Here is a 19,079-nt window from a genome sequence, read left to right on the forward strand (position 1 = left end):
CCATCCTTAATATTCTGTTGACGATATTTTCCCATTGTCATCTTAGGGAAATCCATGCGAGGAATGATTTTCTATACTTAATTTGGTATGGATTTTGCCCTCGTATCGGTCAGGTGCTCGAAGACATGTTAGCAGTTAAAGAGATCCCGTCATTAATAAAGTCTTTATTTAGACTAGCTGAACGTAGTAAAAATAACTAAATTGGTGATTACCACGTATGCAGTTCATTGACTGGCGTCAGTAATGTGATGCAACGTTATACAATGTTACCCAGATGCCCAGCTCACATTATCAACTACCTGGGGACATTCAAAACTGCTAATATTTATCAATTGAAACTTATTCCTGCCTTATGTTTTAACCAGGCAGTTCAAAACTCCCCATTTTTATAAGCGTTTTGTTACATGTTTTCTTTAAGCGATAGCATCCAAATTGTATCTGATACGGAATATAAGATATTTCTCCGTATTTGCTTCGAGGATTGGTATAGACTGTGCCCACGATAGTATCTTCAATGTATTAATATTACTTCCAGGATCCCGAGCCTGTTCAATCGTGGAAAGATATTTACAACGCTACCTACATCCATAATCAGTGCCCGTCCGGTGTCTGCTTCTCAATTGGATGCAGAAAAATAATGAGCGAAGACTGTTTATATTTGAATTTATATTCGCCATATGAAGTAAGTTTTTGATGAATTGACGTTTTTGTGTGACGAAACATCACGCCCATGATTGGTATTTGTTATTATGGGGTTCCTGCAATCATGATACTGTATATTCATGAAAATAACACCACTTCGGGATATTCAAGGCCCGGCCTCTTCTCTCGAGTCTATTCACGGGAGGTAAGCAATGAGTGACTTCGCTGGCCCTTGCATTCGGTCGGTAACTCGTGACGGCTCAGCCGAGCTGTCACGTTTACGCTAAACCACTTATTACCGCAGCCCTATTGATTCGAAGTGTTGTAGGCCTACTGGTCGATGAGTGCGCATGTGGAATGACGTAAATGGTAAGGCCACTCGCCGACCGTTTATACAGGTTGTCTCATAAAACTTAAGCACTTTTTAGATTGATCCAAACCCCCCAAAACAAAAAAAGTCCTTATTGAAACTCTGAAGGAAAATATACGAACGCTTGCATTAGTAAAGCAAAGTGAGATTCAGGCAATGATAGTAGTCACGAAATTCCGAAGAAAAATGAGGTGCTCATCCTCTTTTTTGATTTAGACTCCCTAGGCCTACGTGGCAGAAAACAGAATCGAAGTTCCTAGGATTTGTGGTTTTCTTGTGTAATTCTAGGGCCTCTAAGGCCTATGAATGAAGCCCCACTGAGGGTACCCACATTGCAGACAACCTGTGCGACAATGGATGCTGTAGAGCTGCTGAGAAAACGACGCCGGCGCTACATCGTGACAGAAAAACTTGCCTACCTGAGAGACCAGAAGGAGGCACTGGTGATCGGTACGGTGCCCAGTATGAGAGAGTTCGCCGCCCACTATAACATCCCCTAGGAGACGTTTAGAAGCACGGCCGTTAGCTAGGTAATTTTTACTTGTGGAGAAATCCCTCGGTCTTGTTACTATGAATAGCCTGCCGACCACCGCGCCAACGGCGGGTTGAGTAACCAAAGTGGCTTGGTATATAATAAGGAATACGACCAGGAGACCCGGGCTCGCGATTTTCAAAGTTGGTCAAGCAAATCTCCTGCTACACCATCGACGAGCCGTGTAGTTGGTTCCACATTGTAGCATACACCACCAAGATGAGAAATTACCATATAATTTTCCCTTTTCATCATTCTGTTTACGTTTATAAAGCCTTGCTAGTTTCTATTCTTGGTTCATAAGAGTATCTCGATATGGGTTCTTCGTAACCATGTACGAATTCTTGGCATATGAACCGATCTTACCTGTTTTAAACTGATTTTCCGGCGAAATATCGAAGAAACTCGCACGGGATTTGGCGCATCAGCAAATTTCTCCGCCAGTTGACGAAGTACCCAAAAACTGATTACGCAGTAACCATTCCTGGCACATGACCTAATTATTATTCACTTCCGATTTGGGTCCCTCCCTTTTATTATCATAATCGACGCGTTCAAAGTTGGTCAAGGGAAATTACTTCATAAATCATGCAAATTACCACGAAGGCGTCATATTTGCAGATCAACCAATCAGATCGGAGATTCCACAGGAGTCATGTGATCAAATAAATTGTTAAGGCACATTGTTGTCTAACGGCCGTGGAAGGTGAAATCTCGAGGACCTCGAGCAGAAGCAAGAACAAGGGCATTGCCGGAAGAAGACGATGATGGAGCCCCGTGATCCGTTCTGCCACAGGTTGAGGACCAGCTTTACCAATGGCTGCTGCAGATGAGAGAGCGTCGCCTCGCAGTCTCCGTTCTCAACATTCAAGATAAGGCGTTGGTAGTGTGGCAAAGCTTGTGGAATGAGTTAGCCCAAGATGTCAGAGAAGGGATTCAGCATTGTCGCCCTCAGCTATGGGATTTCAACGCATCCATAGGCTTGGTGGAGTGCTTGATGAAGAGACGCCACGTGTCTCTACGGAAGGTGACCAAGAATGCAACGACCGTCCCCGCTGATGCTGCTGCAAGGATCCAGACCTTCCGAGATGCGGTTACTGGTAGCATCGATCGTCTTAATATACAGATGCGGCTCTTCTTTAACATGGACCAAACCTTTGTCCTGTTTGACATGAGAACCATGTACACGGCCAACACCACGGGGGAGAAGGCCATAGACGTCCGGTCATCCAGGTCCAATACCAAGCTGGGATACACCGTCACCCTCTGCATCGCAGCCTCTGGAGCAAAGTTGTCGGCGCACATCACCTTCCCCAGACGAGGTTTCGTCCGGGTGTTTGCAGCCCTCCAAGACAACCCACCAGCAGATGTAAAGATTACCCAATCGGAAACTGGTTGGATGAGGGAGGAAACGGCGCACCACTGGTTAGATAAAGTCCTATCACCCTACGTCACCGACAACGAGACCGACCAGTTCCTGTTAATCGTCGATCATTATCGGGTCCACCGGACAGAGAACTTCCGGACGAGAGTCCGCGACATGAGAGGCAGCCTGGATTACGTACCTGCTGGTTGCACATCCCTCGTACAACCGTTAGACGTTGAGGTCATGAAGTCCTTCAAATGTCACGTACGGCGACAATGGAAATCGTGGAAGAAGGACCACACGGACGAACGAGGAGACTGCCCTCACATCGGCCTGAGAGAAGTGACCAACATCATCAGAGATACCTGGGATGGTGTTGATGACGTTATCGTCATCTGATTTGAAGTATCGTTTCGACCAAGGTCAATCGAAGCTGGACCACATACTATCTTGGAGGAAGAAGAGGAGGCTGCCGTGGATGGACCAGAGTTCGTGAATGTAGTCGAGGAGGACATTGTGATGGACTTGAATTGACTGTGGGTGTTATGAATGATTGTGGGTACGATTCTGAACGCTGGACAATCTAATAATGTGTATCTTTAGCTTTGAAAAAAAATTGAATCGGGATTTGCATCGTTCTTTTTTATTCCTTCACTGGTCACTTCGGACAAGATTGTACATTCAGAGGGATGTTCGGTTTTGTCTCCAGATATGTGACGGACAACTTCTCATTCTCACCAATTTCGCACTGCAAAGTATCTTTGAAAGCCCGAAGCTGGTAAGGAATGATAAGACCCGAAGACATGCCCCATTACCTCCCTGAGCAGTGCCTCACTTTGAAAGGGCAGGTCAGTCCCTAAAACCAGCAGAAGCCAATATGTCAGTTGGACTTTTTTCATGGACACCCTGTACACTATCAGCCATTAGCACTGGGACACCCTTTACACTACCAATGACGATAAGTTGAAAATGTTCTGGGACACTCAGTACAATGGCCAAAGGCCCTGATCCCATTATCCCACTCATAGGAGACCTACGAATCGGTTTCAACAACCCAAACAATAAGGATTGGACTCGAAACTGAAGTATATTGGATATGAGGCCTGGACAACCCTCTCTGGAATCCCAGCCAATGATCGGCCTTCTCAACAGCTCTGTTCGCCACCCTATGAGTCAGGGGCGGCGACACCGGCTGTTAATGAAGTGGTGTTATTTTCTTGAATTTACAGTATAATATGTGGTCGAGCAAAAACGCCTCGTACTTTTACTATCGAATAGTCAATAACTATAAGCATATAGTAATGTCATAGGAATTTAACAATTTACGCAAATGATATATTTTCATTGTTAGTGTTACAGATTTTATATTCGTATCTTCAAATTTAATCTGCTTAAAAGTAAGAAAAGAATATTTGTTACCGGAGCTTGCATGTGTTTGCCCTTCAGTGTCAACAATGAGTTATATTTCGAGCAGTGACATGAAATTGCACATCTGCCCGATGACTGATAAAAAAGAATTTGACTCTAAAAATGCTATCGGTGAAGTTAATAGAAACTTATGGATATCGGGCCAATTTGTATTCCACGGTCATTTTGGACAACTTTTACTAAGAAATTGCAGAGAAACTTGAAAATTGCCCTTTTTAGGTCATAAACAGATAAACCTGGCTAAGCAATGCAAATTTCCAAAGCAATTCCAGCTAGCATGAAAAAGGGTTAACACTTTTTTACAGGTACGTGGCCTGAAGGAACGGCTATTGGTTATTCAGTAAAAACACTGATGAAGCTGATGATATAATGGCGAAATCAACTTCGAATACTATCTTTGTTTAATGACAATTTCTTCACAATTCGAAGGAACAATGTCAGTTGGTTAACCTCTTGTATTTTCTTTTCTAGCCCTCAAATCCACATGCATTATACCCAGTCATGGTTTATATCCATGGTGGATCCTACTTATTCGGGTCTGCCAACGATTACGATGGCTCTGTTCTACCTCAATTTGGGGTGGTTGTGGTGACAATAAACTACCGATTAGGAATATTAGGTCAGTAAAACATTTAGTTCATTTTCTTATCGAGTCGGACAAATTGATCGGCTGATACGAAAATATCTGTTCACCCCCCCCCCCCCCCCCCCAACCATCTTATATTTCCCTCCGTAACCCGTATACGCGAAAGATGGAGAACGGGTGACGAAAAACTGAATATATCAAAATGCATCCATTATAATTTCTTAAAGAACCATACGAATGTGTATAGCTTCATAAACATCCTTGGGATGAGACGGGGACAGATCGACACCGCCAAATCAGAATAGCTCTTACATGTTCATGTACATGTATAGTCTCTCCCAGCAATGCGGGCAGTATTGAAAGCAATCACCACACATCTAACGCACACTTTCATAAAAAAGGCGTCTTTGTCGTCGATGCCTTGGAGGGAATGGCATTCTCGAGGGGGGGGGGACAATTCGACATTTCCCCAATATAAAGGATAACATCTATAATGGAGACCCAACTTTTGGTTATGCTTATTCCGGGATAGCGTTCATTTTCAGTTTATCATTATTACGCCTTTTCTCTTGAACAGGCTTAATGACTTCTGGTGACCAGAAAATGTCAGGAAACTATGGCATCAAAGATCAAACCATGACGCTGCAATGGGTATCGGAGCATATTCGGGCCTTCAGAGGGGACCCGAGCAAGGTGACTATATTTGGGAACAGTGCCGGTGGTGGTAGCGTTGGCTTGCTACTCGCATCGCCAAGAGCTAAAGGTAGGTATACCACACTTCGCACTTTTGTTCATTTCCAAAGACAAAACCTTCAGAATTTCTCTCAGTGCACCGAATATCATGTTGTCTATTATAGAATTCATTGGATGATGTACTGTTTTGAAAGATAAAAGTTTGCAAGAGGACAACCGCCGACTTTTATCGTTTTTAAGAAATAATCTGAATGTCACTTTACGACATTTTGTTTCTCAAGGGACGACATACTCGTTTTTCACACAACAGGGCCATTTACACGCAACGAAAACGACCTAGATCGATCAGGATCGGTCCACGTTTGTAAAGCCGACCTACATCCAGACTGTTCCGGGTCGGTCATGATCGGTCTGCCGTGTGTAAACGCGCACAGCTGTGATCTGGTCTGTTTTGATGTGGCGCAAGCAGTGCACCCTCCAAAGAGTTGGTTGATCGAGACCGATCTTGATGCACCCGGTTCGGTCACTTGTGCGTGTAAACGACATCCGGATGTGGCCCCGTGTGGTCTAGATTTTCGCTCCATGCCTCACAACGCCAACTGAAGCCCATAGATGTTAATGTCAGCTCAGCTTTTTATACCCATTCATAATTTTACTTGAAGCGAGGCTATACTACCGACTGGGATATTACCTTGCTCAGACACTCAAGAGACGACGGCTTGACACCCGAATACTCGTGTGCAGGTTATATTGTGAAGAAACAAGAAAGAGTTCCTAGATTCTCGCAGGTGCATCTGACGAAAGACGTAACGAGATCAAAGACTGGCCCATTAGCGTAGTAGCCAGTTTTTTTCAGTCTTAGCCTACTGATTGACACTGCTTACTACTACGTTAATGGGTATTGACTACGTCGCGTGACGTCATTTCAGCCTGCCATTTTTCTCGTAAACTAAGTGGTCTACTTTTGATAAACAACTTTCATAGCGTTTTTAAGGCGGTACATATTGATATAGATGTGAAACAACTGATCATATGTGTTTTGACGAAGGTGCGGATACCAATAAACAACAGGGACGGTAGAATTCGAACAAACACTGGACCCACCTGGTTATGGCTGTTGTTTCTAATTCCAATGGCAGCACCCTTCACGGTTGTTGACACCAGTACCAATCAGCTGCCCTGGAGACTATGTTATCACGCCCTTGGCTTCACACCCTGTTGCTAGCCCGTGGGCGGCGCAATATCTAGAAGAGGTTCTGGGTTCCTCTCAAACCCCTCGCTTGACCAACAAGCGGGCTAAGTATATTTTTGATAATAGATATGTTTATAGTTTTGTACAATAATGCACATATACGTATGTCGACTATAGTTTGCTATATAATGTTGAATATTAACAATACATGATGGTTTGATATATAATGTTGAATATTAACAATACATGGATGAGCTATACTGTTCTGACTAATAAGTCGAATGTTAAACAAGGAATCAATCAAATATTTTTTTTGGTTTTTGTCATAGGCAATATAAGTAACAAGGTGATACAACTAGAACTTTGGTTCTTACTAAATATTAGATGATGTGGATGGGCGAACCCATTTTGACCTAATGTCAGTTTATTAAAATACTATCACGGACGTAAACCTAAACTGGCGGCGTGTAAACGAAGGAGATGTACGACAGCGGAATGCCAATTATAATTCCGGCTATCGAGCAATGTAGACACGAATGCTATTTGCTAGTAGTCGAATAAATTCAACTACAAATTCAACCACAATGGCCGAACCGAATGTCTACCACGAAGAATGCTAGAAGTGCTTGAATGCACTTTTTAGAACATGACGTCACCGATTAACGCCTAGTTCTGTAAACTGGAAAACAACCGAATTTATATAACACGCCTACAATTTAGGTGCTTAAAGAATGGTGGCCCTTCTGTTCAACCCGGAAACAACGACTAGAACCGAGCATCAAGACCATCCAACGATGACATATGTAATCACAGGACATTCTAACACACCATCACGAAGGACTATAATTATTAGTCCAGGCCTAAGCATATCTGACCTAAATAGTAAGATTACCCAACTAACTGGAAAACCAGAACAGTGCATGAAACGTCAACGATATAAAATCTGTCCACAACAAATGCGAAGACAAAACCTACAGGCCTACGAAACCGGCCAGAATAGGTATAATACTATACGAATGCATGAGCTAGCGTGTAGCACAATTTTGCACATACACAAGGGAGAAATCCCATACAAAGCGATTATGTCAATACACAGGTATGGAAACGTAATCAAAACATGAGCTCACAAACAAAATGGCGGCTCAATTTAAGTGCATGTCATTACGACATTACGAAGGGGAGTGACGAAGACTACGCCCTACTGACTCCCAGTCAAATTTTGGAATTAAAAGGAGAAATTATCGGAATAATCCTACCAGGACCTTCAAACTTCAACTTCCTTCAACGAACCGCCTCCAAACAGTATAACATGGCACAGGATTCCAACCAGGACGAATGATACAAATAAAAACACAGGAAACCCGGGAAGAACGAAAAGGCCGTGTGCTCCCTGTAGGGCCCTAGCAGAATGAGAGCGAAAACCCAGTGCGAGGCCGTGATCTCGCGTAGTTTTATTAATTTTATAATATTTATTTTTTATATGACTCCCATGAGCCTCTATTAAAATGGCGTCCGTTTGTTTACAATTTTTATAGCACATGAGGAAATGGCACTTCGCCAAAACATCCTCCCCCCAGTGGCCGGAAGACTTTTCTCTATCCGGGCACTCACTGCAACTCCAGATTACACAATCTGGTGATCGGTCTCACATAACTCTTACCACCTGCTCTGACCCTGACAGTTCGGACCAAGTCATCTCGTCCAGGCATCACCTCTTCAACTATTGCCAACGGCCACCTTCCTCGAGGGTAGTCTTGGTCTTGTAACAACACAACGTCTCCCGGCTTAAGGTTGTCAACTTTGTCTTTCCATTTTGATCTCTGCTGCAAGTGATGGAGGTACTCCTTCTGCCATCGAGTCCAAATCTGACGTACCAACTCCTGAACATATCTCCATCGGTTCCTTAAGTTGTAGGCTACTTCATCCACCACGCGAGGTGCCAACTGTCCTCCGGCTAAACCAATCAGGAAATGGTTAGGTGTCAATACTTCGCAGTCTTTCGGGTCCGAACTGACGTAGGTCAAAGGTCTTGAGTTTAGTAAACCTTCCACCTCTACCACTGCCGTAAGAAGGTCGTCATCCTTCAAACTGGCCTCTCTCAAGATAGCTCGAATGGCCCGCTTGGCTGACTTGATCATGCTCTTTAAAAAATGCCGCCATGATGCGAAGCATAAGGTGGATTAAACTTCCAATCAATCCCCAGGGTAGTCATCTTATCTTCTATCTTAGGATGATCCATCTTGGCTAGTAGGGTAGTCAGTTCTCGCTCGCCACCAACAAAGTTAGTGCCATTGTCTGAAACTATACTTGAAGGTAGTCCTCGTCGAGCGACCATTCTGGAGAAGGCGTTAAGGAAGCTTGCCGTATCCAATGAATGTGCCACTTCCAAATGCACCGCTCTTGAAGCTAGGCACGTGAACAAGCACAGGTAACGCTTGTCCCTGACATTTCGAGCTAACTTGACAAGATATGGTCCACCGTAGTCCAAGCCGCAGTGACAAAAGGCTCGAATAGGTACTGTAGCTCGCTCTCTAGGAACTGGTGCCATAAGTTGTTGGCTCATTTTCTTCTTCATCATTTTGCATACAACGCAGGAGTTTTCATACGACTTGACTTCTTCACGTCCACGGACAATCCAAAACTTTGTCACAGTGTCTGCTAAAACTCCGTTCGTGCCACGTACGTGTCTTCTACTGCAGTGGTACTTCCTCACCACTAAACGAGTCACATGATGTTTCCTGGGAAGGATGATAGGGTGTTTCCCCTCGTACGGAAGGTCAGACTTCTGAAGTCGTCCGCCTACTCTCATTAAACCATCATCGTCTATAAATGGGTTGAGACCTCGTAAGGAAGTACGAAGAGGCTTAGCTGATTCCTTCAGAGCTACTAACGTGTCTTCAAAGGATTCTTGTTGAGTCCTCAGCAGGATCCATCGTTCCGCTTTCTCAATCTCTGGCAATTCCAATGTTCGATGAACTGGTTTCTTCTCAGCGATCAATTTTACTCTCAGCAACCACGCAAGTGTCCTCACTGCTCTCGTCCAGGATGAGTGCTTGATAACATCAAAAGACATTGACTTTATCTCTTGACTCTGAGTGCTGGCAGCTCTCTTGGCGGAATCATCACCTAACTCCCCTTTTCCAAAGGTCTCTGTCATTGCCTCGACAGTCAACGTCTTCTTATAAAGTTTTGTCTCGGGCCAAGTATCTTCAGGTTGGGCTAAAAACTCTGGACCTTTTAGCCATCTACTTCCTCCTCCCAACTGGCTGACATCCAATCCCCGCGTTGCGTCATCAGCAGGATTCAGCTTCCCAGGAATATGTCTCCACTGGGCCAGAGTAGTCTTCTCTTGAATCTCAGATACCCGATTTGCTATGAAGGGCTTGTATTTCCGAGTCTGTCCTCTGATCCAGTGCAATACACCTGTGCTATCTGTCCAGAAAGTGTGATCTTCAACTGGAACTCCTAAGGCGTAAGCAACGACCAAGGCCAACTGGACTCCCAAAACCGCCGCCATAAGTTCGAGTCTTGGAATGCTTATTGCTCGAAGCGGTGTAACTCTAGCCTTGGCTATGACGAAGTTGATTTCCACTGCACCATCATGGTAGATAAATCTCACATAACAGACCGCTGCATAAGCTAACTTTGAGGCATCTACTAAGGTGTGTACTGACATCTGGGCTAGCTCATTGATTCCTCGATTCCTGAAACATCTCTGGAGTCTGATACTTTCTGCACTATTTAACTGTCGAAGCCATACGTCTACTGCTTCCTGCAGCCTCGTGCAAAATGAGTCATCCCACCCCATACCTGCTAACCAAGTCTCTTGGAGCAGCATCTTTCCGCGGATCAGTAGGGGTCCCAAGATATTGAACGGATCAAAGGTGGTGGCTAGGATACTCAACAACTGTCTCTTGGTAGTCACCTCTCGGTCTAGTTTCACGACAAATAGAAACTCGTCTTCTTCAGCATTCCACCACATCCCAAGGGCTTTGATACTAGGCAACTCAGCATCTTCAATCTGCAGTCCAGAAGCTCTGTCTTCCTCTGGTATACACGCAATGACCTCCTTACTGTTTGAACACCATTTTCTGATTTTAAAACCGGCTGGTCGTAGTACAACTTGGAGATCCTTGAAAGTCTGGATAGTGGTGTTGTCATCCTCGAAGCTGTCAAGAACATCATCCATGTACGTACTGTCTAGAATGGACTCTGAGGCTACTGGATATTTTTCTTTCAACTTGATGGCCTGATTTTTCATGACGTACTGTGCCAGGAATGGTGATGCCTTGTCACCAAAGACCAATCGAATCGCTTCAAATGTCTCTATCGGCTTGGTAGGATCAAGATCTCTCCACAGTAATCTATGATATTTCCTGTCTTGAGGAGCAATAACCACCTGGCTAAACATTTCTTTGATATCCCCCACTAACGCTACAGGCTTGGATCGGAATCTGATGATGATGCCTATGATATCTTTTTGAAGTTTAGGCCCTCCTAACATCTGTTCATTCAGAGATGTTCCCTGGTATGTAGCTGCGGCGTCGTACACAATCCGCACCTTCGTTGTCTCTTTCTCCTCTTTAAAAACTGCAAAATGTGGGAGATACCATCCCGGAACGGATGTAGCTTCATCGGTAGATATCTTCTGGATGTAACCTTTTTCGATGTTGGCTTTAAAAGCGATAGTGTACTTCTCTGCTGCTTCTGGCTTCTTAGCAAGTAGATACTCCAGGCTCCTCAGGCGACGCGTAGCAACTGCTCGGTAATCTTGTAATGCTGGAATAGACTCTTTCCACGGTATCGCGACTTGATATCGGTCCTTGATGTAGCATAAAGATTCTTCAGTTTTCTTGAGAACTATCCTCTCCTCTGGGGTGAACTCCCCCCCTGGCCTTTCCATGACCACATCCATATTCCACAACATTCTGATCTGAGGATCAAGCTGATCGTCGGGTGTGCTTCCACACATGTACCAAGTATTGGCGCAGACAACTTCTCCATTCCCACTCAGCGTTCCCGTACAAGTCCAGCCAAGCGGAGTTCTTCTTGCCACCGGCTCCCCTGGTGCCCCGATACGCTCTTCTAGCGACAACGTAAGCTCTGGATGATCGGATCCAATCAGTAAATCTACTGTCTTCCTTCCCGGACTCTGTGGAAATTCAATGTCGTCAAGATGCTTCCATCCATTCTTCCTTTTCCGCCAGTCAGGTATGGGTAGATCATGACACATATCTTCTAAAGTTCGTGCGCCCATGGTTCGCTTCAGATCGCCGCTAACATTCTCCAACTCAAAGGTGACGATGTTGCTGGTAACTCGCGTGTTTCCTACTAACGTTGAAATGGACAGATTGGCTGCAGTAGAGTTCAATCCCAAAGCATCAGCTATCTCTTGTCGCAAATACGAACAGTCAGAGCCATCGTCTAAAAACGCGTTGATGAGGACCGACTTTCCATTCGGCTTCGCAATTCTGACTGGAATCAATCGCAATGCTACTCTGGTGACTTTCACCTTGCCATCCGGTGTCACCCCAAAGGCGGAACATCCGCTCTTGTTACTTGATTGACGGTTAGAGTCGCCTCTGGCTGTGGAATTGGTGTCTGGCGTTTCGGACTTCTTCTTGTAATGCAAATCTCGGTGATGTGTCTTCCCACAGTTGTCGATATCACAATTTCGCTCGGATTTGCAGGTACTGCCAAGATGATTATCTCTCAGACATCTATAACATAACTTTTCCCTCTTGGCCACTTCCCATCTCTGGTTCACTCGGCTCTGGCGCCACTCCTTGCAGTCCACCAATCTGTTAGATCTTTGGCACATCGGACATTTCAGCCTGGAGGTAGTAGATGACTCTGCTGAAGTCGTAGCTACTGCTTGAGTGTTGGTGGCATCAGTAGACTTTCCCCACTTGATACCTTTGGAGACCACGGCATTACTCCTACTGCTGCTCCCACGGTTTGGCTTCCTGGAGTTAGTCTGGATTGGCTTCCTTCGATGTGTCAGTTCGGCAGCTTCAATACGTAGGCATACTTGTCTGTGGAGCCATTCAACGAAACATTCCAAACCGTCATCTTCTTCCCGCTGGTCAAGATACCGGACTAGTAGCTTATCCGGTATTTTCTGCTGAACAACTGTGTATAACGACGAGCATCCGACAAGTTCTTGTGTTCGGCCAAGGTCTGCAAACTTCGCCACGATGTCACATAACTTGTTGGACAAATCTTCTAAACCTCTCGTATCATGATCATCTACAGCTGGTGACGAGATGATATTGTCCATCTGTTGTTGAAGAAGCCGCTTGTCCCCCATATCGTTGTTCTAACTTGAACAAAGCCATTTTGTACTGTGAGTCGGTGTAGCCCAGCTGTTCAACCATCTGTGCAGGATGACCATTCAAACAAGACTTCAGGATCACCATCTTATAACGAACTGGAACAAACTGCTGATGTACAAAAATGTCGAACTGAGCTCTCCAGTCATGGTACTTCTCACGCTTCCCATCAAACTTCGGCAACTGAGGTTTTGCAATTCCTTGGAAAAGTTGACGAAGATCTTTATTTTCTTCGAACGTGTGAGATAACTTCTCAGGGGAAAGTGAGAACTGCGTGGGCAGGCCAAAAGGACTTCCGGATGCTGACACTTTCTTCTGTGGAGGCGTCTTCATTCTTCTGTCTGGGCGTGGTCGATTACTCAGGTGTCTGGTGACGGTTGACAACTGGTGTGGCATCTCACCCTCATCATCTAACAGAGCTGCTTCTAAAGCTGATCTCTCCGCTACATCTTCCATCTTCTTGATGGCTAACTGGTGTTCAGCTTCCTTTATCTTCATCTCTTTGGCGAACGTCTCCTTTTCCTGCTTCACTCGCAGAGTAGCAATTTCTGACTTGATAGCCGCTTTCTCGTGATCTCTGAGATCTTGAAGATGAAGAGGATACGCTGCTACGATCCTGCGTTCTTCTTTGCTTGAAGTCTAGCATAACTGGCTCTGGCACTGGCAGTCTTGGCTTGTCCCCCGGTCTAGAAGTGGCGGCCGTCTGGTCAACCCAATCATCTACTTCAGGCTTTCTACGTTGGCTACTGGAAGTTTTGTGACTGCTATCTCTAGATTCACCACTCAATGTCGAATTGGAACGATCTCCTACGTCTTCCAGCTCTCGAGACCAATGAACTGCAACATCTGCTTTTCCTCCAATCTTCTTGGCTTCAGCTTCAACAACGTCCGAAGGAGCATCGGTCTCATCTCTTGCGTCCAGATAAATAGAAGCGGAGTCATCAAGTTCTGCAAGAGATACCTTCAAACACTTACAGTAACCGATAATCTTCAGCTTCTAACTTTCAGGCGACAAGTGCAGCATCATCTGTTTGCCAACCTTTTCGAGTTGACCATATTTCTCAAATATTGTTATAAGTCGTACTCTAATTTTAGATCGACTACCTTGCTTCTTAACGAGATTTTTAACTTCTACCTTGAGGCCATCTATTTCTAAATCTATAGCCCCAAACTCCTTCTCAAGGAACTTCAACGCCTCTTCTGGATCTTCTGGCTGATCCCAGACATAGTCTCCTAAATGTGCGGGTGGTTTCTTCGCACGCGTACTTCTTCTAAGTGCAGCCATCACGAATTCAATTTACGACTCAACAAAAGGTGGGTTTACAAGTTGTGGTATCCGGTCGGAGAGACCAAGATGTTTTGACGAAGGTTCGGATACCAATAAACAACAGGGACGGTAGAATTCAAACAAACACTGGACCCACCTGGTTATGGCTGTTGTTTCTAATTCCAATGGCAGCACCCTTCATGGTTGTTGACACCAGTACCAATCAGCTGCCCTGGAGACTATGTTATCACGCCCTTGGCTTCACACCCTGTTGCTAGCCCGTGGGCGGCGCAATATCTAGAAGAGGTTCTGGGTTCCTCTCAAACCCCTCGCTTGACCAACAAGCGGGCTAAGTATATTTTTGATAATATATATGTTTATAGTTTTGTACAATAATGCACATTTACGTATGTCGACTATAGTTTGATATATAATGTTGAATATTAACAATACATGATGGTTTGATATATAATGTTGAATATTAACAATACATGGATGAGCTATACTGTTCTGACTAATAAGTCGAATGTTAAACAAGGAATCAATCAAATATTTTTTGGTTTTTGTCATAGGCAATATAAGTAACAAGGTGATACAACTAGAACTTTGGTTCTTACTAAATATTAGATGATGTGGATGGGCGAACCCATTTTGACCTAATGTCTGTTTATTAAAATACTATCACGGACGTAAACCTAAACTGGCGGCGTGTAAACGAAGGAGATGTACGACAGCGGAATGCCAATTATAATTCCGGCTATCGAGCAATGTAGACACGAATGCTATTTGCTAGTAGTCGAAGAAATTCAACTACAAATTCAACCACAATGGCCGAACCGAATGTCTACTACGAAGAATGCTAGAAGTGCTTGAATGCACTTTTTAGAACATGACGTCACCGATTAACGCCTAGTTCTGTAAACTAGAAAACAACCGAATTTATATAACACGCCTACAATTTAGGTGCTTAAAGAATGGTGGCCCTTCTGTTCAACCCGGAAACAACGACTAGAACCGAGCATCAAGACCATCCAACGATGACATATGTAACCACAGGACATTCTAACACACCATTACGAAGGACTATAATTATTAGTCCAGGACTAAGCATATATGACCTAAATAGTAAGATTACCCAACAAACTGGAAAACCAGAACAGTGCATGAAACGTCAACGATATAAAATCTGTCCACAACAAATGCGAAGACAAAACCTACAGGCCTACGAAACCGGCCAGAATAGGTATAATACTATACGAATGCATGAGCTAGCGTGTAGCACAATTTTGCACATACACAAGGGAGAAATCCAATACAAAGCGATTATGTCAATACACAGGTTTGGAAACGTAATCAAAGCATGAGCTCACAAACAAAATGGCGGCTCAATTTAAGTGCATGTCATTACGACATTACGAAGGGGAGTGACGAAGACCACGCCCTTCTGATTCCCAGTCAAATTTTGGAATTAAAAGGAGAAATTATCGGAATAATCCGACCAGGACCTTCAAACTTCAACTTCCTTCAACGAACCGCCTCCAAACAGTATAACATGGCACAGGATTCCAACCAGGACGAATGATACAAATAAAAACACGAGAAACCCGGGAAGAACGAAAAGGCCGTGTGCTCCCTGTAGGGCCCTAGCAGAATGAGAGCGAAAACCCAGTGCGAGGCCGTGATCTCGCGTAGTTTTATTAATTTTATAATATTTATTTTTTATATGACTCCCATGAGCCTCTATTAAAATGGCGTCCGTTTGTTTACAATTTTTATAGCACATGAGGAAATGGCACTTCGCCAAAACAATATGTTTATATTGAAGACACTTTTAGATAAATATGTCAGCTCGAAAAGACACACTAACAAATCATGCCAGGCAGCTTAAAGGCCATATATCTAGGTTTTTTGCCATTTTCTGCTGCAAGACGATTTCAAAAGTGTACCTAACACTTTATACAATACAGAAAACCAAATGCAATTAGCTCCATCCATTTTGAAGATATAGCCAATTATGTGTTTGACAACTTGATTACCTAATCAGGCTAGCAACTGGCTTGTTAGAGCCAGGCGGCGGGTTCAGCAAAAGTTGTGATGTAGATCAGGTTACCTGTACATGTCATGCAATCATAAAAGCAGGAGGGCCTTAATTATGCACACCTGGAAGTAATGTGTTTCATTCACTATGGTGTATTGTGTGGCTCCGAATTGTGTCAAGGCTAGCACAAAGAACAATCGAATGACGGATGGGACCCATTTTCATGAATTTCCAAAGCCAGTTGAACGAGAGAGGAGGAAGCTGTGGATTCGGAAGTGCAAACGTTTGGAGTGTTGGAAGCCTGGGCCTTCGGCCAAACTTTGCAGTGATCACTTTATCGATACGGATTATCACACGAAGCCGGATATCTGCATCCAACTGAATATTAAATGCCACTTGTTAAAAACAGCTGTTCCAACCATGTCAATTGCATTTAATGCCCGAGGCTGCTGAGGTCGGTTGTTATACATAATGTGTAGGCCCTATTGGGGCCTGTGATACCGCATAGTGTCTTCTTGTGTTCCAGCCATAGCAAGGTGACAGCGACACAGGTCAGTGTCAGTGACAGCCACTGTCAATGACAGATTATTGTCATCTGACATCTAGGCCTATCTAACGTTGCACGGCATTATATCGTCACGTCAAGATGATTGTGCATAATACCGTCACTTTTCAATAGTAGTTCAGCGTCATGACATAACTGGCGATACAACACAGACGAGGCGAAACAATATTGTGCAACATTAGTCTGTTCAAAAATCATACATGTTATGCATCTGCAACCATCTATCATTGTCTTCTTTGCTATATAGGCAGGTCTACCATGCAAATTGATTAACCACAAATTCTAATCACTTTCGTCCGAATGATCACTCTCATTATGATCTAGTGATATTAATGGCTCGAACATGTACGGCTCAACGTTTAAATATCCTTCTGTATCGACCAAAACATCCTCAAATTCACTGCTCTCACTCTCTGAACTGTATGCGGAAGCCATCTTGCTTTGTTCTGACTGGCCTGATCTACGTCATCAAAAAATCCCTAGCGGCCACATGTGGAACTAATCTAAAGTTGTGTGTGGTGGGAAATTCAAATAGTTTAAAATTGAAAATTGAAATAACTAAATAATGACTTTATTATTAGAATTTTTTTAATGTCTGGGATCTTGTTTTTTTAACCCTCAACATATTTCATGAGTATCAAGCATGTTTTCAAACCTTGATATATGGCCTTTAATCGATTTTCGGAAAGCCTTTTACAAAGTTAAACCTCCAGCCTTGATTTTCACAGAAAAACGAGACGGGTTAACGTATTTGACATGATGAGACTCTTAGGATAAAAGAAGAAGGTTTGTTACCAGGGCATTTGCCCTTATTAGCTCACCGTTCAAGGGAGCTTATACGATACCGTGGCGTCCATCGTTCGTCGTCGTCGTCGTCCGTAGTCGTAGTCGTCCGTCGTCTTCCGTCGTTAACTTTTGACAAAAGAGTGGCACACTTCTTAACCACTTGACCTAGAAGGTTCATACTTACTGTGTGGGTACCCCAAGGCAAGACCTTCTGTCAAAAAGAAAATTAGCGCAATTCGACTGCTTGTTTGCTATATAGGTGGCGCTTTTTGAAAACCTTTTTTGGCATTATCTTATTAACGCTGCTGGCTAGAATCATGAAATTTTTACCGTAGATGCATCTCATAAGGGTGCTTGAAATGAAACCTGGGTTTTTGATTTGACTACTTTTCAAGGTCACAGAGGTCAAAGTTCACTACTGGCATCGCCGTTAGGTAATAATGGCACGTTTCGTTACCGCTGGTGTTACTGACTTAAAATCTTGTACATATGTACCCCTAGGTCAAACGTCAGAGACTAAAATAATTTCTGTCCGGTCTGATTTTTTGTCTTGGCCACCAGGGGGCCATAAGTGGAAACCTAAAAAGTGTGATATCTCTCTTATGAGAGACTCGTTTTCGATAAAATTTGTATGGTAGGTTCTCCTAGGAAGGATACATCACATACCTTACGGGTTTTTGAGTTGACCTAATTTCAAGGTTACAGAGGTCAAAGTTTACTATCGGCATCGCCGTTATGTAGCGGCACGTTTCGTCACCGCTGGTGTTTCTGACTTGAAACCTTGTACATATGTACCCCTAGGTCGAATCTCAGAGACTTATTTTCGGTCCGGTCTGATTCTTGACTGGGCCACCAGGGGGGCAGAAGTGGAAACCTAAAAAGTGTGATATCTCTCTTATGAATGACTCGTTTTCGATAAAATTTGTATGGTAGGTTCTCCTAGCAAGGATACATCAGATATCGTACGGGTTTTTGATTTGACATAATATTCAAGGTCACAGAGGTCAAATGGTGTAAATTGGCCACTTGAGTGTAACTATGGCACGTTTCTTAACCGTTAAAGTTATGAACTTGAAATTTGGTACTCACGACTCCCTATGTCATGTTACTCCGTCCCCGAATTTCGATCCGATCTTATTCACCACCTGGCCACCAGGAGGCCAAAACTAGGCAAGGTAAAAAGTGCAAGATGTCGCTTATTAGTGACTTGCTTTCGATGATATTTTTATGGTAGGTACTCCAAGCAACGATACATCACACGTCAAACCAACTTTGGTTTGAC

At 43.8% G+C, this 19,079-nt stretch overlaps 1 protein-coding gene across 1 annotated transcript in view; it reads left to right on the plus strand.

The window, feature by feature from the left end:
- Positions 1–615: 615 nt before the first annotated feature.
- Positions 616–19,079, plus strand: part of LOC135483696 (neuroligin-4, Y-linked-like) — a 38,840-nt gene continuing 20,376 nt past the window's right edge. Inside the window, exons 1-3 of the mRNA XM_064764692.1 lie at positions 616–682; positions 4,810–4,957; positions 5,502–5,687. Of these exons, the coding sequence (XP_064620762.1) occupies positions 638–682; positions 4,810–4,957; positions 5,502–5,687 (379 nt within the window). The 5' untranslated portion in view covers positions 616–637. The remainder of the gene's footprint in view (positions 683–4,809; positions 4,958–5,501; positions 5,688–19,079) is intronic.

This window comes from Lineus longissimus, chromosome 2 (assembly GCF_910592395.1).
Source record: "Lineus longissimus chromosome 2, tnLinLong1.2, whole genome shotgun sequence".
Classification (NCBI taxonomy): Eukaryota; Metazoa; Nemertea; class Pilidiophora; order Heteronemertea; family Lineidae; genus Lineus; species Lineus longissimus.